Source organism: Nelumbo nucifera, chromosome 7, assembly GCF_055504915.1.
Source record: "Nelumbo nucifera cultivar China Antique chromosome 7, China Antique-T2T, whole genome shotgun sequence".
Lineage (NCBI taxonomy): Eukaryota > Viridiplantae > Streptophyta > Magnoliopsida > Proteales > Nelumbonaceae > Nelumbo > Nelumbo nucifera.
The window spans coordinates 25,024,756-25,052,296 of record NC_142655.1 but is presented as its reverse complement, the minus strand read 5'-3'; the positions used below and the strand labels follow the sequence as shown (position 1 = coordinate 25,052,296).

The following is a 27,541-nucleotide window of genomic DNA, read 5'->3' as shown; positions in this document are numbered from 1 at the left end:
ATACATCCATTCATCGAAAATTTTACTAAAAGCTAAAAATGCTCAACTATATATTTAGATTTGTCCATTCATCGAATAACCTATTCATACATTAAAAAAACATGTTCATGCATCCATCCAAAATTTTGTTAGGAGCTAAAAGTGTTCCAACATTTGGACCTATTCATGCATTCAATAACCTAGTTCATCTAAAAAATCATACATATATCAATAATCAAATGATTTTGTCTTTAGCATGTAATTCGTTCATTCAATGCCACTAGTTCAGCATGTTCACATAATCATCCATATGCCAATAATTTCATTAAGGTAAAATATAACTATATATTCCACTTAATACAAATATAGTTTAATAATCATAAAAAAAGATTGATCATCACAAAAAAAGGACAATCATCAAATTGGCTCTACATCCCAAAAAAAAACAAGCAAACTGTATATAAAGGTCCAACCATCAAAACAAGTTCTTATCATATGTAGATAATTAGTACATAGTTTGTTAATAAATGTTAGTTATAATAATTAAAGTCTTTCATTTCTCCCTTCAATACGGAGGCCCTAACTTCATTTGAAGCCATGCCTTCCTCTGATGTGGCTCCACTCCATAACATGTCAAAACTTGACTTTCAAACTCAGATGATAAGTCATATGCTTTCATAAAAAAGGCCATTGAACATCCTTATACGCTCATAACATCTGCATATACCTTCTCATTGCTAAATAAACAAAACCCTCTTTCAACTACATATACAAATTTTCCAATATTGTTCAACAACAATTAGGGTGAACATTCAGTTAAAAAAAATGAATGGAATAAACTTAATTAAAAAATAAAAATCGAAATATAGAAAAGCCAAAATCAAAATTTTTGGTTACTTTGATTAAATACTATATATACTATATGTTATATATTATAACATATACTAATATATATATATATTATGAAATCAAAGTTTGGTTAATTCAATTTTTCGTTTAACCGAATTTATAATTCTAAAAACTAAAACCAAAATAACCAAACCGAAAAAACTGAAACCAAAATTTCCAATTTAGATTTTCGGTTTTAACCAAATAATGCTCACACTACAATAAAATTGTCTATACCGACGGTTACTTTGTATAGATGTTCATATACCGACGGATCAGTAGGCGTCGGTATAGCTTAAAAGTGAAAACGAAGAAAAATAGCAAGTGATCCTCCGGCTCCCCCGCGCATTTTCCTTCCCGCGCGCCCTCTTTGTCTCTCTCCTCTCCCATTCGTCTCTCTCTCTCTCTCTCTCGTTCACTATCTCAATCGTCTGTCTCTCAGTCCTCTCTCTCTCTCGTTCTCTCAGTCCTCTCTCTCTCTCTCTTAGTCCTCTCTCCCTTGCGCGCTCTCTCTCTTTGTCGAGCTCTCACTCTGAAGCTCTGCAGAACTCTACGAAAGTAATAAGCAAAGTAGCATACTTGATGTTCACATAAAGTCGCACATCAGCATTTGGCAAGTATTTCTTTCACACATCGGCGGAATTTTATTGAGGTAAAAATCCCTTTCTCTGATTTTTAGGTTTTTTTCTTGTTTGAAAAAATAAACTGTTGTTTTCTAGTGTTAATGGTGCCATGTAACCAGAAAAATAATTTCTCTACATGGTCTGCTTCCTGAGTTTTGTGGAAGAGTGACGCTAGGAGTTTCAAAAATGGTTCATGGGAAAGTTCAAAACAATGCAATCCTAAATGACAAATTGAGTCTTTTTCCCTGTAGATCTAAAACTTGTTTTTACCTTTTTAATTGATTCATCACCTTTTTTAGGTTAATATCTATTGTTCCATTACTTGGTAAATTTTCATAGTGGTTATTGACATATTCACATCTTGGTTTGAAGCATTGTCTGCAACTTTAACTTTAGTTTCATTGCTCCACTACATTGTTCCAGCTTGTAGAACATTAATCATAGATTGGTCAAGAACTGGGAAACACTCTTCGGAAACAACTTCAGCCCCTTTCTTGTAATACCATGCTAAAGGTTTTGGATTCCTTAATGTTAGATCAAGCCAAATTTCCCTTTGTAGAACCATTGGCTCTTCAATGTCTTCCCTTGTAGGAAATTTTGGCGTTTGTTTTTTCCCCTCCATTAGATATTTTAGCTCTGATAGAAAGTGCTTTAGAAAACCCCTTCCTTTTTTCCAATTATTCACACATTGGTTCAAATTACCACATGTTTAGCAAGTTGCAGGAGTGTGTGGTTCTGTTTGCTGTTAGTGAATCTGGACCCATGGGATTGCCAATTATCAATGAACCAAAGCCCATAGAATCTACAACCAGACAGACCCATAAATTAAAAATGATGGAAACCACAAAGACTTTTGCTTGTTTAGCTGGAATTAATAAAAAGTCTGAAGTTATTTTTTTTTTCTATAAATAAAGCCTGAAGGAATTATTACCAAACTGGAAGCAGATCACAAAGCGGCATGCTTGTTTGACTTAAACTTACCCTCAGCTTGCTTTTTCTAGACTTGGCTTAAACTTAGCCATCAAAAATGTTGCATAGAACTTAGGCTTTGTTTGATTTATGGGATGGGAAGAGAACAAGGATTACTCTTGAATATTCTTCCATGAGATGACATGGGAAAAAGCTAGGATTACATTTCTTAATTCTTTGGAAGTGGAATCACACCATTTTGGTGTTAAAATGTGGGAAAGGAGGGGGAGACTTGTCTCACATGAAAAACTAATGATGTTCCATTTTGCAATCTCTTTAGCACTTGTTCCCCCAATCCATTTTTGTATAAAATAGCAAAATAATAGGTTTAGATAATTTAGAAAGCCTGATAAAATGACCACTATCATATGAGGTTAACTTCAGTCTTCGCTTATTCCCAAAAGAAATAAACAAAGAAAAATATGAAAGTCAACCTTTCTGTTTAAGGACCAAATACAACTCTTATTAGGCACTCAACACACATCGACTTGTATAGAAGTCAATCCTCTTGGGTTAGGGTTGGGCCAGTCTTAATGGCATTTTGGTTCAGGTTCAACCATATAGGTTGAGATAAATCCATCAGCCTTGATTGAGTATTAGTGTTAAGACACTATTCCCAAACCTGAAAACAGACATTACATTCAATTTAGGCAGAATCTTCTCTCCCTACAAACATTTGATGACTGATTATCATGGAGCTTGGTCAATACAAAAAATTGCTCTTAGAGTCACAATTATGGTTTGCTAAAGCATCAACCACCCGACTGCATTCCACATAAGCATGGCTAAGATTACCGGGCACCTTGCTTCTGAGCTCCAATATCTTTTCCCTTCATCATCCAAAACAGAACCTCTGAATCCAATTCCACCCAATCTCTAACCAATCAAAGATCATCACATAGCCTCAAATTAACCTTCAACAAGAGTGTTAGAAATAATGCCATAGAAATGAAAGAAGGCCATGACCATGAGCATATCATCATTTGCATCCCAGATGATCGCACGACCACCTCTCACAGCCCCACCTGTATTGAATTTAAAACCAAGACTTCTTGGTTTAGTCCACTTCACCACCTTTAGTCTGTGGTGGCGCAAAGACACCGCACACCTCCGGCTCATGTCTGTGGTGACGGTTTCATTAAGAATATAATAAAATAATAAGTCTTAATGATGTGACACTAATAGAACCAAAATAAATTTAGAAAATTAGAATTGGGTGTCACTTAATAGTACAGTTTGGGCTCCCAAATGCCAAGGACAATTAAAGAGTCGAATATCAAACAAGTCATCTTATGTTCCAATCTTTCCCTCAAAATGCTAAGGTTGGACCTAGGGTCTTGGGTATGTTTCTGCTCTCTTGCACTAATATGGATCCCACTAGGCCACACTGCAAACTAGACCCACCTACAGTAAAACTACAAGGCAGACACCCCCTATTCCCTATTTCCATTAAACCAGCAGCCTCCTTGGAAAAGGTTGTGCATAACCCTTTCCATCAAACAGAAGATTCTTGAGTTTGGTGTGGTCTCAAGCCTCATGCATTTTGATCCAACCTAGGCTACAGAAGATATATCACCAGATGTTGGTTCAGGCTACTGAGTTTTGGAATGAATGGACCCAATACAGAACTAATCTTCAGCATCTTTTACACAGGTTGGCTGCTGCCCTACTCTAGACTTGAATCCTCTTTCTCCTACTTGCTAGGCTGAGATTTTACCATTGCATATGGATCACAAATTGTAGCTTAGGTGTAAACTTTTCAATAACAAGGGAATTTGTTAAGAAGTTCAAGCATACTCTTGAACTTGAAAATACTCTAGTTTGGCCCCACTGCCCCAGTAATGGAGGGTTTGCTAGTCAGCTTGTTTAGTCACTTAAGAAAACCTCTCTAAATGACTTTCATATCTTCCACACGGGTATAATTGAATGGAATCGAAGTATATCTAGTACAAGATTATCAATCAAAAAGATATAATATAAGGTTGGGTATAGGCTGACACTGATCTGGACTGCAGGGTTGCGCACATGGCTTATTAGAAAGGGCAGCCCAGTGCACGAGGCTCCTGGCAAGCAAGGTTTGGCCCCGGATCTAAGTCCACAAGCTCCAAGGCATGTTCTATATGAAAGTCCACTAGTTATTTGAATTTTGAAAGGTAGTAAAATTTTGTTAGGCTTCCAAAACATGTGATTCAATGGTAGTAAAATTTATTAATTTATTACTAACCTTACCAATGGATAACCTTTTACCATCCTTGTTTATTTCAGTTTACTCCCATCAAATGGATAAAAAGTGGATAAGCGATCAATCAAGACAAAGTGAAGAATACATTAGAGGGGTTTCTAATTTTCTCAATTTTGCATTTGAGAGGTCATCTAAAGATGGGAAAATCTTGTGTCCTTGTCTCAAATGCATCAATCTACGTTGGCATAGTAGGGCAGATGTTTCTAGTCATCTAATCTTTAATGGCTTTTTCAAAGGTTATGTTCAATGGATTTTTCATGGAGAGAATTCGAGTGCTTCTACTTATACTAGTGGCCTTACAGAGCAAGAGGGCAGGTTTCAACATGACATACCTGGTTTATTACAATGCATACAGTGGATGAGGGTCGAGATGTCAATATGGAAGGAGAGAGTGCACAGGAGATCATGGAAGAACAAGGTGTTCGACAACCTAGAGGGGGGAGCACTATAGATAGGTTTTATGAGCTAATGAAATATGTTGAACAAAATCTCTACCCAGATTGCACAAAGTACACAAAGTTGTCATTCATTGTGCATTTGTACCACATAAAATGTCTTCATGCATGGAGCAACAAATCATTCTCTATGTTGTTGGAGCTACTAAGAGATGCATTGACAGATGGGAATACCTTACCAGAGTCATATTATGATACAAAGAAGCTCATCTCGGGTTTAGGTTTGGGGTATGAAAAGATCCATGCTTGTCCTGGTGATTGCATGTTGTATTGAAAGGATAAGGCCAATGACGAATCATGTTCTGAGTGTGGGCACTCAAGATGGAAACCAACTACCGAAGATGTAGAATCTAATGAACAGTCTACAACTGGAAAGAGAAAGAAGATACATGCAAAGATCTTGCGTTGGTTTCCCCTAAAACCAATATTACAGACTTTTCATGTCTTGCGAGACTGCTTCCTACATGAGATGGCATGAGGAGGGTCGAACTAAGGATGAACTCTTGAGGCATCCTGCAGACTCCTTAGCTTGGAAAGAATTTGATTCTCGATATCCTGATTTTTCCTTCGACCCTCGTATTGTTCATCTAGGATTAGCTTTTGATGGCTTTAATCCATTCAAGACTATGAGCACTACTTATAGCACATGGCCTGTCATATTAATCCCTTATAATTTTCCTCCATGGATGTGCATGAAGCAGCCATATTTCATACTCTCATTGCTTGTTCCTGGTCCAAGAGGTCCTGCTAATAAGATGGATGTATATATGCAGCCTTTGATAAAAGAATTGGTAGAGATGTGGGAAGTTGGGATTGAGACTTTTGATGCTTTCATAAAGGAAATCTGTCGAGTGCGTGCGACAGTGACGTGGACTATAAATGACTTTCCCGCATGTCTGGATGGAGTACTAAAGGAAAATATTCATGCCCCTCTTGTGGTTTTGAAACTGCCTCTTTATGGCTAAATCATAGCAAAAAATATTGTTACATGTGCCATCGTCGATGGTTAGAGGAAAACCACAAGTTTAGATACAATAGCAAGGCTTTTGATGGAACTGAAGAATTGAGAAGTGCACCTAAGCCTCCTTCAGGTACTATAGTGTTAAGGCAATTGGAGAACCTTGGATCCTCTATTGGAGATGCAAATGCAGATGGGCCACAACCATGGAAGAAGAGCATTTTGTTTACGTTGTCTTATTGGGAACATCACCTATTGCGCCACAATATTGATGTCATGCATATAGAAAAAAATGTTTGTGATAATATTCTTGGCACGTTGTTGAATCAGAAGAAGAAAACAAAGGATAACTACAAAGCACGACTTGACCTTGAAGATATGGGCATAAGAAGTGTACTTCATCTAAAGACACGTCCTGGTAGTAATACCAAATTCTTGTCTAGAGCTTGTTATCAAATGACTTCAAAAGAGAAAGAAGATTTTTTGAAAATTCTCAAGAATGTAAGAGCTCCTGATGAATATTCTTGTAATATTTCACGTTGCATGCAACTCAAACAACGCAAGATCATAGGCCTCAAAAGTTATGATTGTCATGTTTTGATGCAAGAGCTTCTTTCTATAGCCATAAAGGGGTCTTTGCCTAATAAAGTGAGTTCAGTTATAATTGAATTATGTCGCTTTTTCAAGGAAATTTGTTCAAAGGTTCTTAATTTACATGATCTTGAGCGACTTGAATCTCAGGTTGCTGTCACACTTTGCCAGATGGAGAAGATCTTCCCTCCATCTTTTTTCACTGTTATGGTACATTTGATAATTCATTTAGCTTCTGAGGCTAAAGTTGGTGGTCCGATACATTACCGATGGATGTATCTTATTGAGAGGTATAGCTTAGTGCTTCTTATAGTTTCAGTTATACCTTATAATGTTTAAAAATCTGAATTACTTATAACCATTTTTTCAAATTGTGTACATATAGGTACCTTCTTACACTTAAATCCTTTGTGTGTAATAGAGCACATCCAGAGGGTTCGATCGCAGAGGGGTATTTGGCACATGAGTGCTTGAACTTTTGTTTACAATACCTATTGGGAGTTGAGACAAGGTTTAACAGACCTAGGCGAATGATGAACCCAATTGTTATTTAGAAGCAGAGACATCTCTATTACATACTCCTGGAAGACCACTAGGTCAAAAGGGACGACGTGGTTTTAATGTAAGAAATCGAAAAAGGATGCAACGTGTTGTCCTTGACAAAAAAACATTGATACAAGCACACTGATATGTGCTTTTCAATTATGACGTGATTGCCCCATTTCGAGAGTAAGTATAATTCATGATTTTTTCCTCTTCTTGTTGTTGCTTAGGAGTATAAATAATCTTTGGATTTACTTTCTTTCGTGGCATGTTAAATGTAGACAACATGCTTTGGTTATTAAGAGGCAAACTCGTGGACGTCACATATCACAGTATGAAATCGAGAAGATTCAAAGTCAATCTTTTCATGAGTGGTTTCGTGAGAGGGTAAGCATAATTTTAGATGATGTGTTTTTCTACTTAGTTATTACACTTTTAGGTATATACATTAATAATTTATAAAATGTACTAGGTTGCATGAATGGATGAACAAGGGAATGAACAAGTTACTGATGAAATTAGATGGTTAGCTCGTAGTCCAATTGAAGTGGCAAGAAGATACTCTGGCTATATCATTAATAGTTTCAGGTTTCACACAAAACATCGTGAGAGGTTTTTGAAAAGCCAAAACAATGGGGTTGTTGTGACTGTTAAGACTATGAGTTATGCTAGTGCACGGGACAGACGACCTATTGAGGGTGAAATCAATTACTATGGTGCATTGACAAACATTATTCAATTGAATTATTCAAGTAGATATAAGCTTGTGCTATTTAAATGTGATTGGGTTGATATCAATAGAGGTTGCAAGAAAGATAGTTTTGGATTCACACTTATGAATTTCAATCATTTAAAACACACGGGTAATGATGTCACTGATGATCCTTTTGTATTGGCATCACAAGTGAAAAAGGTGTTTTACGTTGAAGATGAGAGTCATAAGGATTGGTTTGTGGTCATGCATGCTAAAGTTAGGGATATGTATGATATGGGTGATGAGTTATGTGTTAACACAGAGCAACCGGTTGAACAAGTTGTAGAAGACACATTTGATGTTATAATCAAAATGAGTGGATTAGGATGGAAGTTGATGATAATGGTGATGATGATGAACTATGCATCGCACCAAATACAGAGGATGAATTAGATGAAGGCAATGAGACAGAGGATGATGGTGAAGAGAATTTCTTTTAATTATGTCACATTCCATTAAATGTTTTCACTACCATGATTTGGGATTCCTTGTACTTGGCTTTACTATAAAAGTGTTTTGGTTTATAATTAGAACTTGTAGTCGTTGTTTGATGATACTCATACTTCTCAAATTGCATTTTGGTGTTTGACTATTTCTACCGGGTTGAGTTAAATAAAAAAACAATGTTTTTTTTCCTCTTTTGATTGGAAAAGCATGTATGGTTTATTTGTATCACATTGACATTTCATTTCTAGTATATTCTTTCTTAGGTCATTTCTGCTTTTATATCATTACCTTATCTTATGTTTTGACAAAAAAATTGAACTGATGGGGAGTTGTTATAAGCCCTTCTCAGTTATCCTTCTCAGTTACACCTTACGGGTTAACTTGGGGAAACGCAAGAGATTGAATATTGTCTCATTGAGTTCCCACGAAAGAGATGAAACTCAACCACAAGGGGGTGAGTCCAATAATGAGGGGCAAACTACCTAGGTTGAGCCCAACAATGAGGGCCAAACCACCCAAGGTAGTGCACTAGTGGATGCATATTCACAAAGGCGGCCAACTAAAGGTATTCTATAATTCTATATATGTTAATTTGACATAAAAATCCTTAGTTTGTTTATTGAGTTATTATAACCCATATACAATTTACACATCTTTCATGTTTTCAGCTCAATACAAGCCTCGAGGTCCCACACGTATGTTAGAGGTGTGGGATATGACGGCGGAGGAGAAGATTGTTGTTCAACTAGATGAAATGGGCCGACCAATTGGTGATGAGGGAAAAACTGGTACAAAAAAAATTTCTCTCTCTCTCTCTCTCTCTCTCTCTCTAAAACAGAGTGATTACAATAAGCAGTGTATCATCCCTGTGGCCTAGATGCAGACCTGGTTCCAATGACCAGTAGAACAGTGGCAGATCTGGTTCCTTTGGCAGTACACCCAGGTCTATGCTAGGCCCTTAGTAGCCCCATCCAAATTCATGGCATTACCTAGGTCACCTATGCTGCACCAATAAAATACTCCCAGATTTTATAGGTTGTCTAGAAATCAGTAGGGATTTATGCCCCTGTCCCTGTGATTTTAAGTTAGGAGGCTGAGAAGTTCTTGTTAGGGTGTCAGTACACCCAGGTCCCTTAAGCTCAGCTACTTGTTGCCTTTGGTTTTGGGCCAGAGAGCAAACATCTCATTGAGCTAACATGGACCATTAAACATAAATCTCTAATGTTCTAAGAGAAATGTATAAAGCCTACATATGGAAGAACAAAATAATTAAGAGGGAAAACAGTAAGGGAATAATAAATAAGAAATGAAGTAAACAGTCAGAATAAGAAAAATTTGTAGAAACCCTAGATCCCAGCATTCTCAATAACAAAGAAACAGGATCATGTGCTCTGCTTGACTTGATCCCGGCGTTCACTTCCTGCGTCACACAACACCACCTGTGTCTGCCACACGGAGGGATCATGTGCTCAATCCAGACCAGTCATAGATGGAAGTTGTTTCTTCTCTTTTTTTAAGAAGAACAAAGTATACTTTTATTAATAAAATTGAAACCCCCGTATAACTAAAGGCTGTACACCTGGAATTTACAAAAAACAAAACCTCAAAGATGAGAAACTATACAACAATATCCTTTGTGTTTACTAAAAGATTATAATAAGCACAAAAAGAAGCAAAATCTGATCTGTTAAACCTGTTCTGCTGTTGTCCAAGAATACATTTTTCCCACTATTTTCTACTAAACCTCCTCATCTGAGCATCCTTTGTTCTGAAAAATTCTAGAGTTTCTTTCCTACCAAATTACCCAAAACACAGCCCCTGGAATCATTTTCCAGAAATTTACCCCTTCTTGATCAAATCATGTAAGTACCAGCCATTTAAGAAACACTCCACAGATGCAGGACAACAACCTCTGACAGCAAAAAACTTGTACACTTTTACCCAGCTGTTGTATACCTGTATGTGAATCTATGATGTATCAACAGGTGATTCACTGGAATTTTCTTTTCATTTCTGCCCTTGTAACCTGCTATGTCCAAAGTCCAAACATAGCCTTGAGGTAATATAGGTAATTTCCATGAAATTATCAAATTTTGCATATGGGGCCACAACATCTACAAGTTAGTCTTGCCATGTCTTATAAATAGAAGTTTAGCATCCAATAAGTCTGACCATATTTTCATTCATTGCAAGATAAGCATGTGTTTATAGAAACATTTTCTCAAGATCTTTTTTAGTGTAGGTGCTTCAAAAGGATGTCAAAGGAAACTCTCGAGTGCTGAAATATAACAAGGATTAGTGAAAAGATGAATTCTTGAGTATTATCATTTCACTTGCTACAATTTGGGTAATATATTTTGGGGGGGTGGGGGATGAAGTAGAATTTTTGAAAACAAAGCATCTCTTATTATTCTTTTGCTTTATATTATGCAACTTGTAGATAAAATCAGTTTTAGTATTTGGGTAATACTTCTTGTACGGGGGCATTAGACAATGTTACTGTAGCATAAATTGGTTTGTTGCTGAATTTCATGTCTAATCAGATATAGTTTTCCCATTCCAAAATGAGCATTGTTAGTGGTTACTTCCAATGCATGGTTTTTTGTTCCTTGTATTAGAATTGCAACCATCTTCACATAAGCATTCATTGATTTCAAGAAAAATATGTGATTGATGTCTACACTCTGCTAGACAAAAGGTGTGCCATTTAGCAAGTAATACCCAAGGAAGAAGGAAGGCTCCATGGGTAGCTAGATGAACAATATTGGACAATAATAATCCTTGAATCACCTTCAAGCAATACCCCATCAGAACTCAGAGAATGGGATCACTTGAGGCTATGCATTGAAGGGATTTTAACTTTATTTGCTCCCTTTAAGTAGGCTTCTGATACATGAATGATTGGAACCCTTTTTCCCTTGTTGTTACCCATGTTACCCAGACACTTCCTAATAGGGCTGTTGCCTGTATTGTGTATTTAAAGTTCTGGTATAAATTCTTGTCCAACACCTTGTTTACCCTCATTTGTTACTAGAAAATTGAAATGCCTGTGAAACCATATCAGTGAGCAACCATGAAAATTGATCTCTGATATTATCTTGGGAACAGGTGATGAATTTCTTAAATAGCATTGTGGGTGGACCAATGAAGGGTCCATTTGTCTATTAGGCGGTCTGCCAACCCCCTGTTGTGTGTGTGCATGCATATATATATATATATATGTCTCTCTGTGTGTGTGTGATACATATTATATTTTTCGATAAGTATGTGATATATATTATATATGTGAACATTAATGATTAAACACCTTATCTACAATTTTAGCAACTACATATTGTTGGTACCACAATTTCAGCATGGGTTTTTCACATATGTGTGACTGTTTTGACAGAATGCTGTCAAGGTTGGAAAATAGTGCAAGAGTTTATGGGCACCTAAGTTTTTTATTTTTGTAAACAATCTCTGTTATCTTGGCCCTGATAGCCTCACAGCCGAAAGGTATGCATCACTATTGCAATCAGATGGTCCTGATGAAGTACCCTCGCTTATTGACTACTGAGGTTCTGATCATTCTGTCAAAATCCACTGTCCAAAATCCCAGAATCAGGTTGAAAGTTTAGGCTACACTATAACTGGTTACAGAGTGCACATTGGATTCGAACCAAATGCCTTGTGGTTGGGGTTTTGGACAGAACTCTAAGGTCTGAACTTCCTGAATCCTAAACAGTCATGAGCCTACAACTTTTAACCTTCTACAACCACTTCAAACCCTGACCTCTTCGGTGCAGTTAACTCAGAGCTTTGTGCTATTGTACTGGAACCCATTTCTTTTACATTATCTCTTTTACAAATTCCAAATGCATATCAAACTCCAGCAGTTTATTTATTGATTTGAAAGTTATAATAATTACCAGTTATTTATTGAATCAGGTAAGCTTCATTTTTCTTCCCTTGCTTCTCATTTTATTCTCTTTGTTTTTATTAATCATTGCTTCTTTCTCTATGTAAATAGTCTTATAGTTTGATTATAGTGTGATCGGGATTTGAGGGGAGGAGAGAGATCCAACGGAACTGGTGAAACCAGTTCTTGTAGGTTCTCAGTCCCAACCCAATACCGTCGTTTACTTTTCGGTGTTGTTATTCACATATGGACTCGTTTTGAGAATAAGACACATCCCAATTGTTGGGAGATCAGATTTGAGTGTCTATGTTTTATATGCTATCGTCCCCTCTAATGGTTAGCAGGTACCCACTAACTTAACTGTGGGTTTTACAGGTACCATGGTAAGAAGGGCCCAATTTGCACCTATCAACTATATAAAATGGAAAGATATGCCCCGGACTTACAAAGATGATATGTGGACAACTGTAGATGTATAAAAGTTGTTTAAGATTATCTCATTTATTTAAGTTTTGACACTCATGATGATAAGTCTGAATTCAGTGTCATTGGTTATAGTCAAAGTTTCAATTTGTGCCTAGATGCACTGAGCAAACAAAAAAGCTACTCCTACAAATTATATCTGACAAGTGGAGGCAATGGAAGAATGAGATAAAGGCAAAGGGGTATGATGAGAGTAAAACGGAAGAAGAATGGCTGCTAATGTTCCAGATGATCGGGTAGATGGAAACTAATATCGTACACTGGTTCATTATTGGTGCTTTGAGGAGGGAAAGGTAGAGTAATTTGTTATATTTATCATGAGTCAATTTAAACATCAGTATTTAACTATTTTTTATTTTGTTATTCTTTTTGTAGAGAGTTAGCCAAATTAATAAAAGTAATCGAGCCAAGCTAGAAGACCTTCACTGCACTGGCACAAAAGGATTCCCTAGGCTCATTGAAGAGAAGGTTAGTTCTACATATTTGCAGTAATGATGATAAATTTTTTGTTCAGTATATATATATTGTTTGAAGTTATTTTACCTTCATGTTGTTAGACAAAAGAGGCCCACGGGGTGGCACCTACTCGTGCACAAATTTATATAGATAGTCGGACATGCAGTGATGGAAGCATTGTCAATGAAAAGGCAGCAGAGATTATTGTAAGTACTTTCTAGTTATGATTGGAGGATATTTGGTATTTATGTAATTTAAGTTCACAATTAAAATTACAGAATATATATAAAAATATATTACAGAAAATATATAAAACTCCAAGCCACCAGGTCAGGCCTGCAAGAAAATGGCTGCCCGGGTAATAGATACATTGTGTGTACAGGAAACATATATTACAGAAAAATATATGTAAAACTCCGGGCCAGCAGGTCAGTCATGCAAGAAAAATGGTTGTTTGGGCCTAGAAATTTCTAGGATGGAACAAGACAGGCTAGGCTATGTGAGACCACACCAAAATGATCAACAATGATCCGAGCCCCTAGATCTGCTTGCTTTCATCTTAAAGGCATTGGTAGCACTGGAAATACCCCCCAACCATCGGATTGGAATTACTGCATAGATAAAGCTGCAAATAAGAAAAAAGATAGAAGCTGGTCCCTTCCCATCTAGTCTGAACATTGTGTCCTTATACAGTCAAACGCAAACTGCTACTCAAAGGGTATCCCTTGTTTCTCACATATCTTTCCAAGAAGACCCCCAATCCACCCTGTCCAACCATAAATCAAGAACTTCAATTAGGGGTAATGTGATGGCAATATCCAAGAATATTCAATTCTTCACTCTTCTCCCATCCATCCTTAGGCGGCAGCTGTAAAGGTTCTCTTGAGCCTCTTTGGACAGAAGGTATCATGGGAGTTACTTTGAAAATCTGATGGGAAATTGGAATGGGTATCGTCGTATTTCAGCTTCTGATGCATCTGAATCTGAGGTCCATCTCCTTCATGTTGACCTCCGGATTGCTCAATCCACACAGGCTACCTCTGTTCTGGTGGAGGGTGATTTCAGGAATAAGATAGGTTGGTCCAATAATATAGGGACTGGCCTGTGGAGGCTTGCTCGCTTCCTCTATGAAATCTTGAACTGTCTGCTTCCTTAAACTGCATCCTTAGATGGATCCCCAGGGAATTAAATGAAACAGCAGATGCTTTAGCTGGATCTGGCTTGGGAAGGGATATTTTGTATAGTGAAATGCCTTAACTATTTCTTCATAGGCTGCTTTTTGTTGTTTTAACCTATTTATTTGTAAATTTTCTGATGTATCCTTGCCCCTTTTTTAACTTTTTTTTTTTCAAAAAAAGAAATAAAGGTTGTGCAAATTAATGTGTTTTAGAATTGCAAGTTTCAAAACTTGAACACCACCACACCTAAGACCAAATTTCTTAAAACTCGGCCTTCCATTAAATCCAATGGATAACCCTATACAACCCATCATGAAGTGTGCTGCTATCATTCATTAAAAGGATCACATTGCATTTTGTCCCATGACTCACATTACCCCTAAGATATGACTGAAAGTCAGAGATATACACTCTTCCAAGAACATGATTTCAATAGTTGTCTCTACTGTAAAAGCTGAATAACTGAAAAACTAAAGGAATGAAACTACTTTGCAATAAAAGTTGAATAAGTAGTCCAGTTGCAAGTGCACATATTCAATTAGGTCCCAAGTGCAAATATTTTCAGTAGGTAATAGTTGAATAAGTTTTGCTACTAATCTATTCTACATATTATGGTATTTAAATAATTCTTCCTGATCATCCATCAGTTTATTTGTTAATCAGTTGGGAGTGTCTATTGGTCTTATGACAGAGGTTTACTTCCCGGTTTCAATATAAACTCCAGTCTCTATGAGAATGTAATTAGTCAATGGAAGTTCATAAGGCTGTTAACATGAGAAACTAATGATAAAAATATGATAGAATAAGCATTAGAAGCCACTAACTGAAACTAACATATATGAATGTATTTAGGCTGTTATTATTTGCCTATCTGCATGGCTGCACCTTTTTGTGTCCAATAATATCTGATTCCCCCCATCATTTATTCAAGGCACCATTCTATACTCATCACCAGATGGCAAGAGCATGCATTTGTAGTGTACTTTGAGAATAAAGCCAAAAACGGAGATCTTGTGGGATCAATATCATGTCTCTATACCTGGTGCTCTACTTGATGACCTGCTATAAATTATCTGAGGACTATTTCAAATAGGTCAGTCTCAAATTCCTCATAGACATATCCTGCCATGCTATCACCATTGTTATTGCTATTCTTGGTAGTACTTCGATTAAACCAGTCAGAATCAATCCTCCCCATGGAGAAGATCTCTCGGCTGTCCTAATAACCCGGAGCATTGGCGAGGGAGCCAATAAAACATGGGCTGGGAGTCCTCATTTGCAGGTGCATACTTGAAAGCACTTTGTCCAAAATTTACCAGAACAGTTACTTCCATATTTGTGGCCAAAGTGGGGTAAAGCGGGCTGGAAAACTCCTCGGATTTGCAATGGATTAGGTGCACCAGTTCCGAATCCACTGTGAAGAACACCTTCCTTTGACCCGGATCAAACCCACAATCAGTCACTCTGTCTCTCATTCTCCACTCTGCCTCACCGGCCTCAAATAAGTGAGGGGCCCTGTTCATTTCCATTTACATGTATTATATGTTAGTTATTTAAGTTCTCCCTTTGTTTTTTCTTTTTGATCATTAATGAAATATTCAATTCTTAAAACAAAATTTGAAAATGGAAATCATTCCAACAATCCATTACTCTATATGACCATTAATGCTCCACTTGTGCATAAAATTCAGGAAAATTTGAAAAAGTGCTTAGATGATGAAAGCACTTCACAGAGTTCGCAAATATTACAGCAAGGATCTTCTTGGAAGAATGATGTGCTTTCTCATGTTAAAGGACCTGATAAGAAAGGACGTGTTCGTTGTATGGGAAAGATTCTAACTTCTAATGGTAGTGGAGCTTCATCATCTCAACAACACAATCAACATGATCAAGTTTTGCAGGAAAAAGTTCAAAACTTAGAGGGTTTGGTGAATGGTTTTATATCTATATTTCAGAGGCGATTTCCTGATGAGCAACTTAGTGATATCACGAGTCTTGTAAACCATAACACAAATAGAGAGGTATGATATATTTATATTCAAAATTTTAAAATATATAGAATATTACTGTACTAATCAAATTTTCTTACTCCAGATGTCTCACCAAATGGGCATTGAAACTCTTCGACTTCAAGCCATCATCCTCATGGAAATCAAAGTAGTAATATTTATAATAATTATTTTACTTTATTTGTTTTGTAGTATTTTATTTTACTTTAGGTGTTTCAAGAATGACTGCTTGTTTTCACTATCTAAGGATTTTTTTCCATTCTTTTATTTATTTCGTTTTACCTTTTATTTCTACAGGTAGAGAAAAATCAACTTAATGAAGAGGAACGCCTATTGTTGCTTGAAAAATCAATTTCAAAGCCATGAGCATGCTTTTTGCTAGTTCTAGCATATTGGAGCAAATAAGTTGGTGGTTTATCCAACAGTTGCTTAGACGATGCTAAAAACATATTTTCTGGTTTCAATGAAAATTTAGGTTTTTATAAGTTTTTGCATATTTAGTTTTTTTTTTTTATGTATAGTTGTTCTTTCTATGTTGGTCATTTTGGTTGAACAGGAATCTTGAGAAAACATTCTTTAATGTACAAGTGTTCTCTTTGTGTTGGACATTTTAGACAAATAGGATTGTAGGGAAATATATTAAAAAAAAAAAAAAGAAAACACCTATACCGATGGACTACTTCCATTGGTTTGGCCTGAACCTATACCGACGGACTACTTCCGTTGGTATAGCCTGAACCTATACCAATGGACTAATTGTGTTGGTATAGCCTGAGCCTATACCAACGGACTACGGTTGTTGGTATAGCAACAACTTATACCAACGGCTTGCTAAACCGTCGGTATAGGTGTCTATACCTTATACCTACGGAATTAATCTGTCGGTATAGGTCTACACCGACGCTATCTTGCCGGATGCATCAAGCGACCGTCGGAGTAGCTCATTTAGGGTTATACCGACGGATTGGGTATATTTCCTGTAGTGTCACCCCTAAAAATAATTGAATCATATAACTTTCATTTTGCTAAAACTCTTCATTCTACAGAACTACTTGCCTCTTTTGGCATTGCATGAGGTTATGATCTCCAAAATTCTTAGCCCCATCAATATCATCAAACACATGCTCAGCATTCGATGTTGCACTAGTGGCAGTTACGGAAATTGCGTCTTGCTTATTCAATTCCTTTGTTGTAAAGGCACCATTTCTAGTTAATCATTTTCACATACCAATGCCAATTGGTCATAATTGTGAATGCTTTTTTGTCTGATACGCTTTGCCTCTAGATGTGCATGCTCATTTACCATGGGAGTTCCATAATAAGTCATCTTTTATACTAACTTAAAAACCATGAGCTTAAAGTACTTTGATTCAAAAGGTTTTTAATGTGGCAAAATTCCGCTTGATTGTTTTCGGCCTATTTCATGTGCATTCATAGGTACATTCAACTAAAACTTAGTACTAATAATGTTAACACGTGCTACCATAGTGTAAGCAGGTGTTTTTAAACTTTTGTCAACATTGTTTCCAAGGTTGACCTATTCAACAAATGTCTCAATGAGTAAATTATCCATGTCCTAGATCGAACTCATGTTCTATTTTCCATTATTATTTTTAAGTTGAGAGTTAGAACAGTCCTTTTCACTGATTGGTCAAAGTTCTTTCAATATTAGTATCATATAGCCTAAACCAAAACAAGAAGCAGTCCAAAAAAATTCTAGAACTCTAAATAAAAAAAATGAGAAAGTAAACTAGGCTCCTAACCTATGGACAATATTAAATTTCTTGACATTTGTCTTTCACAATATAAATACTGAAACACTCAAAAAGCAAAAAATATAAAAAAAAATAAGAATATAGTAGTAGAATAGAGAATCAATGACTACTACTAAGACTTGAAGAGTCTAAATATAATGCAAGGAATAAAACTTGGTAATTTTCATTACTGATATGATACCTCCAATTTGGTCTTAACTTTCTTATATCAATTTAGTAGTTTAGGTCTCATGATCTAGGTTGTCTAACGGGTGCCAAATTAATTTCTTGAGTATAAGAAAATGTATGCAACTGACCACTCTATAGTAGCATAGAAAAAAATATTGCCAAAAGTAAAATGATGGGCTTTTAAACTTAAACCTAGCTAGTGGATTTATTAGAACCATAAATTCATAATAGCATAGAATGAAGTAACTTTTTCAAGACATTGGTTTAGGTAGTTGTTCATGAAAGATTGAAAGAAAATAAACTGCATTATTTTATGTAGATTGTATTTAACTTGTGCAATAATTATTATTGATTGTGTAGAGCTTTGAGGGAATAAAAACAAAAATAGAGAAAAGAAAACATGGTATGTGAACTCAATTATCAATGAATTTTATTTAAAATAAGCATGAATCATAGACATTGTATTTGGAAACTAAATCACAACATGGTATCTTGGTTAAAAAAAATATTGGAAACTAACAACCAAAATAGAATGAAACATACATGTGAAACAATGGGAGAGAAAGTAGTTGCATTACCTCAAGTTTAGAACAAACATTTTACTGGATTTGGCACATATATACACAAATGAGGTGAAAATGTCAAATTTGGAAAACCCACATGTATTTTGAAGTTTTACAAAGGAAATTCACACATAAACAACCACAAAGAACAACAAAAATCCAATGTGACCAGATCTCACTAATGGATTAAAATGAAAAGAATATGAAAGAGAAATAGACATGGATGCATGCTCTCGAAGGATACGGTTTCATTTTGACTAAACCTTTGTCGATGACAATGAAGACGACGACTGAGCTTCCAACCATTGAGGGGAAAAACATAGGGATGGGGAAGAAGGAATAGTGGACCAAAAAAAAAAACAGAAAAGGGCAAAATAGAATCTCCAAAGCAAGTTGTTCATGAATTCTATCTTACCTTTCAAAGAGATGGCCAGAGAAGCCATCAGAGATATGACCGTTGAGATGCTACTTCAAAGGGAAAGGAGACTATCAAGTTCCTGACTTGACAAAGCCTGATAAATTTTCTCATATGTGTCTCGGCCATTTATTTTCCCATCAGTGTTGCATTATTTTGGTGGGATCCCACTCCCTTGTTTTTGGGATCCCGTGTCCCCTTCATTTCTCATCCCAAAACACTATATACCAGCAAACAAACATGGGAAAAGATAATTATTTAAGAATATTCCTCTTTTTCACATTCCTTTTCCAACAATATTAAACTTATCCTTACTGTTATATAGTGTGTCTTATGCACTAATATGGCACTAGTCATAATATCTATACTTGACAATGATTGTATGATCAAAAGTAGATGGTAAAGACACATGTATGCACGAATGATACAATCAATGCCCATATATAAGGGTTCAAACATGATAGTCTCTTTTAATTTGTATTATGTGGTTTCAAAAAAACAAGTCATTTTTGAAAAAAAAAAGATTGGCATGGTTATGAAACCATTTTGAAAAAAAAAAGATTGGCATGGTTATGAAACCATACCACCCTTTTTAGAACCATCAATTGAACACTACCTAGATGAACTTAGGTAATAGAAACAGGTAATATAGCATAGTCCATTAACTAGGACAAAAGAGTCACAAACCTAACCTCTTGATGCTAATGACAAATTTAATCAAGATGGTCTCTTAGTGCCCCTTTGAATATGGAGGTGTGGGATTACTTGCATAATTACAAGCTTTCTATGGTAAGGTTAGTAGGCTTCACGTGGACCTTGCGCTACCCCCACGTTCTTTTTGTTTGAAAAGCCTAATGGTAGATTCATTGAAATCGATCATCATCCAATACAGGTGTAAGGAAATCAAGGGGTGAAAAACCAAGTAATAGGGATGGGAACTAACACAACCTAATTTCGAAATTACATGTGCAGCTCGATTACTCGTAAGGGGAATAAAGGAGATAAGGGGATTATCAAAACTATGCATAAGGTCCTTGCAATCAGTTGTGGTTGAGTGAAGCACATGAGCTTTAGTAAGACTTAGTGTTTATTATCCATGATTTGGCTGTTTGGAAGACACCGATTTATGAGAAAACGGTGTTTTTTTTTTTTCTTTGTTTGGAAATATTGTTACCAGGTAGGACATTTTCTGGAGCAACAACAACACTTTTTGTTTGGTTCCAGTGCTTCATGTCTGTTTTTAGCACTGAGACCTATTATAGGAAGTCCACATCATTGCCACATCACACCCTCATTGGCAACAACGAGTTGCAATATGAGAAAACGCCAAATTCAGCATTGCTCCAAACCACACGTTCTCGACTTCCAAAGCATAGCTTGTAGCACTATTTTTTATGGACAAATGGTTCCCAACAAACAGGTGTTTCCTGGAACACCGTTTTTTTCCGACGTAACGCTAATGTGTCACTATTTTCTAGAGCAATGACATTGATGCCAAACAGATTCTTAGTTACCACCATGCAGAGTACATTGGTTAAACCTATTGGTCTTAAATCATTGACTTGCTCCAAAACATCTTTTCTTTCGAAATAGTAATGAGGTGTGTATCATTTACTTCTTTACTAAGATCTAGGTTACGGAAGACATGTTGAACAAAAGCTACTACCTTAAAGCCAACAATTTCCCAACATGATTGAAAGAAAGCGCATGAGTGCCATCTGAACTCAAGGCCTTTAGAGGGCCGGTAGAGAAGAGGGCTTCTTTAACCTCCTCAACTGTGAGAATTTTACAAAACATACAATTCACGTCATCATTGATTTGGGTTGGAATGAAAGAGGCATCAAACTGAATTGGGGGGTATGAAGAAGTGAATAACTCAATGAAGAAATCTCTGTTAGTTTGGGACATGGTTTTCAAAATTGGACCGGACCAATAGTCGAACCAGAAAAACCGGTAACCGGTCAGCCCCCGGGTTCGGTTTTAATAGAAATTGGAAATTGTTAAAAAACGTTGAAACTTGAAAGGGTCAAAAAAACCGCTGACCTAGGCGGTCAGACCGTTAAACCGCTCGACTCGAGCAGCGGTTTGCGGGTTAATATTTTTATTTTCAATATTTTAAATAAAAAAACAAAAAATAAAATACCTTTTATATCCCCAACCCAGTTCGAATCCCTTACGAACAAAAAATAAAATACCTCACCCTCACCAGCACTTGCAGCAGCGAACGACGAGCTTGTAGCGGCTGCCCGGCAAGTTTGCAGTGGCACTCGACACTCGGCACTGGGCATTGGCGACCAAGCCCACTGTCGCCGTTCGCCATTCGCGACCATCTCGATCCCAAATCCATCTCCAGCCGCTCCTCCCTCATCTCCGCCTCCGTCCAGCACCTCCGATTACGATGACACTTATGAAGACGATGTCCATGTTGTCGTTCACTCTATCTCCGAGGTCGAGCAAGCTTCCACGCTCGTAATGTCGGATCTCAAGTCCATCGCCAATTGCATGATTTCCTCGGGCTACGGTAAAGAGTGCGTGAAGATCTACAAGATCATCAGAAAATCAATCGTCGACGAAGGTTATACCATCTCGGAATCGAGCACCTCACCTCCTCTCGCATCCAAAAGATGGATTGGGATGTCTTAGACCTTAAGATCAAAACCTGGCTCAACGTCGCCAAGGTCGCAGCCAAGACTCCTTTTAAAGGGGAGAGAGTTCTTTGCTATTTTTAATTATATATAAATATTTTCTGTTTTTTTATTTATTTATTTATGACGTCACGAGTTGAACCGTTCGAACCGGAAAACGGTGCCCTGACCAGTTCGTTCTTTAAGTTGGTTTTAAACGAACCGGAAAATGGTGCCCTGACCAGTTCGTTCTCCGGATTGGTTTTAAAAACCTTGGTTTGGGAGATAAGTACCCACGCCCCATTGTGATCTCTGAGCCAAATGGATGCCATTTTGTTATGTGTTAGTTAGAGGTAGAGATGTGAAAAAATCTTGCATTTTTGCCACCCTCCTTCAGCCAATCAATATGGGCCCTTTGTTTCCAAAACAACTCTTCCAACTCTAGCAACCTGTCTAGTTCTTTATGTAGGTCATTCTCTTCCAATATATCTGTTTGAAGGGAATCCAACTTCTTTTCAATCTCCTTAATTTTGCTTATGAACTTCCCCAAATTATTTAATAGTTGGTTCTTGCAATTAATGCATTTGTTTCTAAGTGTTCCAGAACTCAAAGTCCATAATTGCTGAACTTTCAATTTGTAATTGTCCAGCTTGGTCCAGATGGCTTCAAAAGGTGCACTAGTTTAACAACCAATCAATTAACCTAACTACAGTAATAAACCTAAGGTATTTACAAAGTTTTTTAATACAGTCCAAATGTTGAATAGTTTGCCTAGGTGTATTCATTGAGAGATCCTGGATAGCCCTAACTACTGACAAAAAATTAGAATAAATAGAAATTACATTCAATTGCTCCTTAGCAAGAAGTAATGCATAAAGGATTGCATTGGCTTCCAACATCACACCAACAAGTAGGGGTGTTAATTGGATTGGATTTGGTCTAATCCGGTCCAGTCCAATGTGAGTCCATTACAAATGGACCTGGTTCAATTCAGTCCAATGAATATTTTGGACCATTTTGGACCGGTCTAGAAACTGTTCAAATTCCTATTAATTTAGATTGATTTCAACTCAAATTTGGTTCATTAACACCTATGTTCTTATCTTCTATCAATGGAATCCAATATAAATTTATTATAGACGGACTATGATTCTTGTTAGGAACATTCTCATCTTGGAGAGAGAGAGAGAGAGATTAAGAGGTTTTCCATTAATTTTGGTGACCCAAATCACACATAAGCAAACAAACATTTGAAAAAGAGATGAAGCAAGGATTCTTTATTTGCAAATAGAAGAGTCATTATTTGCATCTTTAAACCTAGAAGAAATTTTTAGAGACCAAACTCATTTAATAAGCTCGCTGTCAAGTCACAATTAGAGATAAGGCATAAGGACGAGCTCCACTTTACGCACCAAGTATTAAAGAGGGCCTTGGTAGAAAACTGACCACATTGGTGCCATCTCCTCTTGGGATAGGGTTTATATATCATTATTAAAATATTGGGGAAATTATGTTTTCTGTACTTGTTAATTTTTTTAATATATGTGAAAAAACAGAGTTGATGGGTATTTTTTTAAAGCTAATAGTGTTCAACTGAAGGGTCAACCCGCTCCATTTCACAAACTTCTAGGGATGGCAATTTTCCCATTCCCATCAGGTACTCGGCCTACCCGACCCAAGGGGTTGGGGATGGGGATAAAAAATGAAGTTCACAATTATGCAATACCCACAATGCCCTTAATGGTTCTATGGACATCAAATCGTCAATTTCCCAAGTTAAGACCCATCTGTGCATCGTGTTTCATAGTTAAAAGAAATAATGAAGGAAATAGAGCATTTGAAATTGATTAATAACAAGTAATGTAAATAAATAAGTTAAATTAGTATTTAAATTTGATAATATATTGTAACATTAGCTATATGTTTATTTATGTATAATTAAAATGATTATTTAATTAATATCACAACACTACACAATATATTTAGTATAAAATCAAATATAAATAACAAATAAATAAGCATATATTCACTTAATTAGTTAGTCAATTACGTATATTATAAAAGTGACATTAATTAGTTCATTATTAACTGTAATTATAATTAAAATTATACTATAAAACTTGTGCAAATTCAAATTTTATTTTATTAATGAAATTATTTTTAAAATATTTAATTAAAAATTTAAATTAGTTAATAAAATATAATAACATTTTAAAATTTAAAATTTTAAAATACAAAATTAATTGGTAAGAATGAAATTTTACAATTAGTTGATAAATGACAGTGTTATTTATTAAATGAAATTTAATTAAAACATTACATTCTATTTAAATTATAAAACAAATAAAAGATTAAAAATAATTAAAAAATATCATAAATAGTTGAATCACCAAAAAATAATGCTTGTGTTGAACATAAAAGACATTTTTTTGCTTCAATTGCACTTAACAAAGCCTGTACATTGGACGGGTCCCAACTAGAGAATTCTAAGACCTAGGTACCTACACAATCCCTTCCATCGTTATGTCTAGAGATATCTTCCATTATTAGCTTTTTTGTATTTTAGAGAGAGAGAGAGAGGGAGAGAAAGATGGTTTTACTCACACTCAACTGGTTAATTGTCATAAAATTATAATTTATAACCTAATAATTACAATTAATAAAGAAGATTAAAATTTAACAAGTTTTTATCTAACAATTATTAAAAAATAATAAATTAATAAATGTTAGCAAATCATAAATAAAAAATTAAAATACATTTGAGTTCTACTTAAAAATAACTAATTTTAATAGAAAAAAATTAAAATTACTAATAAAAAGTAAAAATTATTAAAAATAATAAGAACAAACCCTTTGCATTTCATATCTCCAAATTCCAAATAAAATAATAGAATAATGGCTCAATTGGAAATGTCATAAGGTTCAATTTTTGGATTCATACAACTATTTTCTTCTAGTTTCAACCCAAAAGTTATATGCGTATATGATAAATATTATATAGGGATAATATTAAAATTTTATATATTATAAGGTAAATATTACAATATTTACCACATATGTATATATGGTATAATATATTAATATATTGATAACACTTTTTTTTTTACTTTTTACAAAATAAATGGCCAAGTTTGGTCATTTGACAAAATCAATTATGTTTTAAAATAATGACAAAAAAAAAGTTTGGCCATTCTATGAACTTTGAATCCATGTTGTTCATACAAGATGCTTCATCCACAAATTGTGAAGCATAATCTTGGATTATTGTAGATTTTACAGCCAAAAGAGAGAACCTGCATTATCAACAATAGGGTAATCTGCTGCACCTTTTCAAAGGCTCCCTGAGTATCTGAAACTTCACTAGTTCTCATCCATTCTATCTTCATTCTCCCTTCCACTGTTGCATCTTCATTGTCTCTACTCGGATCTTGATGGTGTCGTCCTTCCTAAATGTTCCTTCGAATTAAGAAACAGAACTTCAACTAAGGTCTCGTTTGGCATCAATTTTTGAAATTCTCATCTTTACTATCTATCCAAGAAATAATGAATTCTGGAAATTTTCATCCAAAGAATTTGCTCAAGCATTTGGCACATTTGTCTCATTCTTGTTTGTCAAAATCAGAATAACAGTAGCATCACCCTGTTTCTTCAGATTAATTCTCTAAATGAGAAAAAAAAAAAAACAATCCCTTAATAAATTGACATTTAGTTAAGATAGAATTTCCTTAATACGTGTTAAGATACAGTTTCCTTATGTTATGTTTGGTTTGAAGGAGAAAGTAGGGAAAAGAAATGAAAGTTAGGAAAACCTTCACAAATCTTATATAGGTTTCTTAATTTTTCTTTATTTTTCCTACCTTTTCCAACAAACCAAACATAGCTTTAATGAACTGACTTTACTTGGTTTCATTAGATTTCTTTCTTTACTTTTAATATACTTTAAGCATTTAGTTAAAATAGCATTCCTTCTCCTTTCTTCCATCAAATCAAATAACAAAAATATAAGTACGTTTTCTTATATTTTTCAATAATCATTGATTAACCCAAACTGGATTGAACCTACGATGAAGAAAATTATGAATATGTGTTGTCATATTTTTCATAGTTTCACTAATCATCAATAAGAAGTATTCAACCACATAATTTTCTCATATTTTCAGTAATAGTTCATAATTCATTTAGCTTTTCTCAAATAGAGTAATGGTGAGTTTTTAGTAATAATCCAAAATTCATATACGAAATTATGAATCACGTAACTTCTCTCATATTTTTTTAGTTTTGAGTATTCGACCACATAAATTTTCTCAAAATTTATGACCATGGTTTTCAAAACCGGATCGGACCGGAAAAACCGGGGACCAGTTTCATTTTTCTTCAAAATAGGATTTTTGTCAAAAAATATTGATTTGGTCAACAAACCGTTGATCCAATCAGTTGAGCCATTCGAACCGTTCAATAATTTTGACCGTTTTTTATTTTTTTGTCAGAATGGGCTGATTGTTCGATTCAAACAGTTAGACCGTTCGACCCAGGAACCAGGCCCCTGATCGGTTTGTTGTCCGGGTTGGTTTTAAAAACCTTGTTGATGACATTAGTTGGTTAATCACCACTACCTAACTACATCACATTAATGATTACTAGATTCGAATGGCAAAAATCAACTGAAATCTCCGCTCAACGGTTTTTTGCCATTTTTTATTTTTAATTATTTTTTTGTTGTTAGAACGGGCCATCCGTTCGAATCAGACGATCGAACTGTCGACTTGGAAATTGGTGGCCATAACAGTTCTGTTTCTGGGTCATTTTTTCTAGATGTCAATAATTAGACGAAATAACTTTGTAGTCATAGTCATGGGAATGATGGACATTGCAAGGAATTCCAAAACTTGAAAGATAAATCCAAAATGACCAAAAAATTGGCAGTAAATCCACCAAATTGGAAAAACCAAGGAAAAAAAATCAGAAAATCGAGCCCAAAGTTCCGCTTTGAGACCGAGCTAAACTTATATGTAATCAATGAAAGAGACAAAGCATATTGTATTGTAAGAAAATTAAAAAAAAATATATTGCACAAGAAAACCCAAAGAAAAAAACAAAAAGGAAGAAATAAAATGATGGTAAACCATAGACCGTTTTGGAGGATCTTGAAGAAGAAGACCAAGCACAAAAAAAAGTAGAAAATGAAAAAAATGAACATATTGCACGCGCTTGAATAAAACCCATAGTAGAAAAAACCTTTAAATAGTGAAAATCCAAAAGCATAAAAAGCCATGGTTTTCGAACCGACATTGACCTAAACGGAAGAAAATTTTGGCCCGAGAGCCGTCCAAGCAACCGGTTCCATTTTAGCCCAATCCCAGTCCCTAGCAAAATATCATTGAATCGGTCAATGACCCATTGACCCGTTCAATGGTTTCTGACCATTTTTTTTAATATTCTTTTAATTGGGAACCATCTAGGCAACTGGTTTCATTTTATCCCAATCCCGATCCCTGGTCAAAAATCATTGAATCGGTCAAC

The 27,541-nt window shown here is 35.5% G+C and overlaps 2 protein-coding genes and 1 long non-coding RNA gene across 3 annotated transcripts; 2 read left to right on the top strand and 1 right to left on the bottom strand.

Moving 5' to 3' along the window:
* Positions 1 to 1,031: 1,031 nt before the first annotated feature.
* LOC104593471 (uncharacterized) lies at positions 1,032 to 13,301 on the top strand. Its single transcript, XM_088892072.1, has 5 exons — positions 1,032 to 1,519; positions 4,475 to 6,995; positions 7,091 to 9,014; positions 9,118 to 9,237; positions 12,726 to 13,301. Exons 2-3 carry the CDS (start codon positions 6,049 to 6,051, stop codon positions 7,257 to 7,259), a joined length of 1,116 nt encoding a protein of 371 aa, XP_088748198.1. The 5' UTR covers positions 1,032 to 1,519; positions 4,475 to 6,048; the 3' UTR covers positions 7,260 to 9,014; positions 9,118 to 9,237; positions 12,726 to 13,301.
* Positions 9,946 to 22,546, bottom strand: LOC148790300 (uncharacterized). The gene is made up of 2 exons (XR_016078765.1): positions 19,398 to 22,546; positions 9,946 to 10,028 (listed from the first exon to the last, which is right to left on the bottom strand). It is a non-coding gene; the product is annotated as an uncharacterized LOC148790300 (long non-coding RNA).
* On the top strand, positions 13,086 to 17,136 carry LOC148790301 (uncharacterized). Its single transcript, XM_088892073.1, has 5 exons — positions 13,086 to 13,126; positions 13,209 to 13,301; positions 13,391 to 13,495; positions 16,159 to 16,488; positions 16,562 to 17,136. The coding sequence occupies exons 4-5, from the start codon at positions 16,291 to 16,293 to the stop codon at positions 16,775 to 16,777; spliced, it is 414 nt and encodes a 137-aa protein (XP_088748199.1). The 5' UTR covers positions 13,086 to 13,126; positions 13,209 to 13,301; positions 13,391 to 13,495; positions 16,159 to 16,290; the 3' UTR covers positions 16,778 to 17,136.
* Positions 22,547 to 27,541: the final 4,995 nt, after the last annotated feature.

Coding starts and splice junctions, on each gene's coding strand:
- LOC104593471 (XM_088892072.1), top strand. CDS start 6,049: ATGTCTGGATGGAGTACTAAAGGAAAATATTCATGCCCCTCTTGTGGT. Junction 6,996..7,090: donor TGGATGTATCTTATTGAGAG/GTATAGCTTAGT, acceptor GTGTACATATAG/GTACCTTCTTACACTTAAAT.
- LOC148790301 (XM_088892073.1), top strand. CDS start 16,291: ATGGGAAAGATTCTAACTTCTAATGGTAGTGGAGCTTCATCATCTCAA. Junction 16,489..16,561: donor ACCATAACACAAATAGAGAG/GTATGATATATT, acceptor TTCTTACTCCAG/ATGTCTCACCAAATGGGCAT.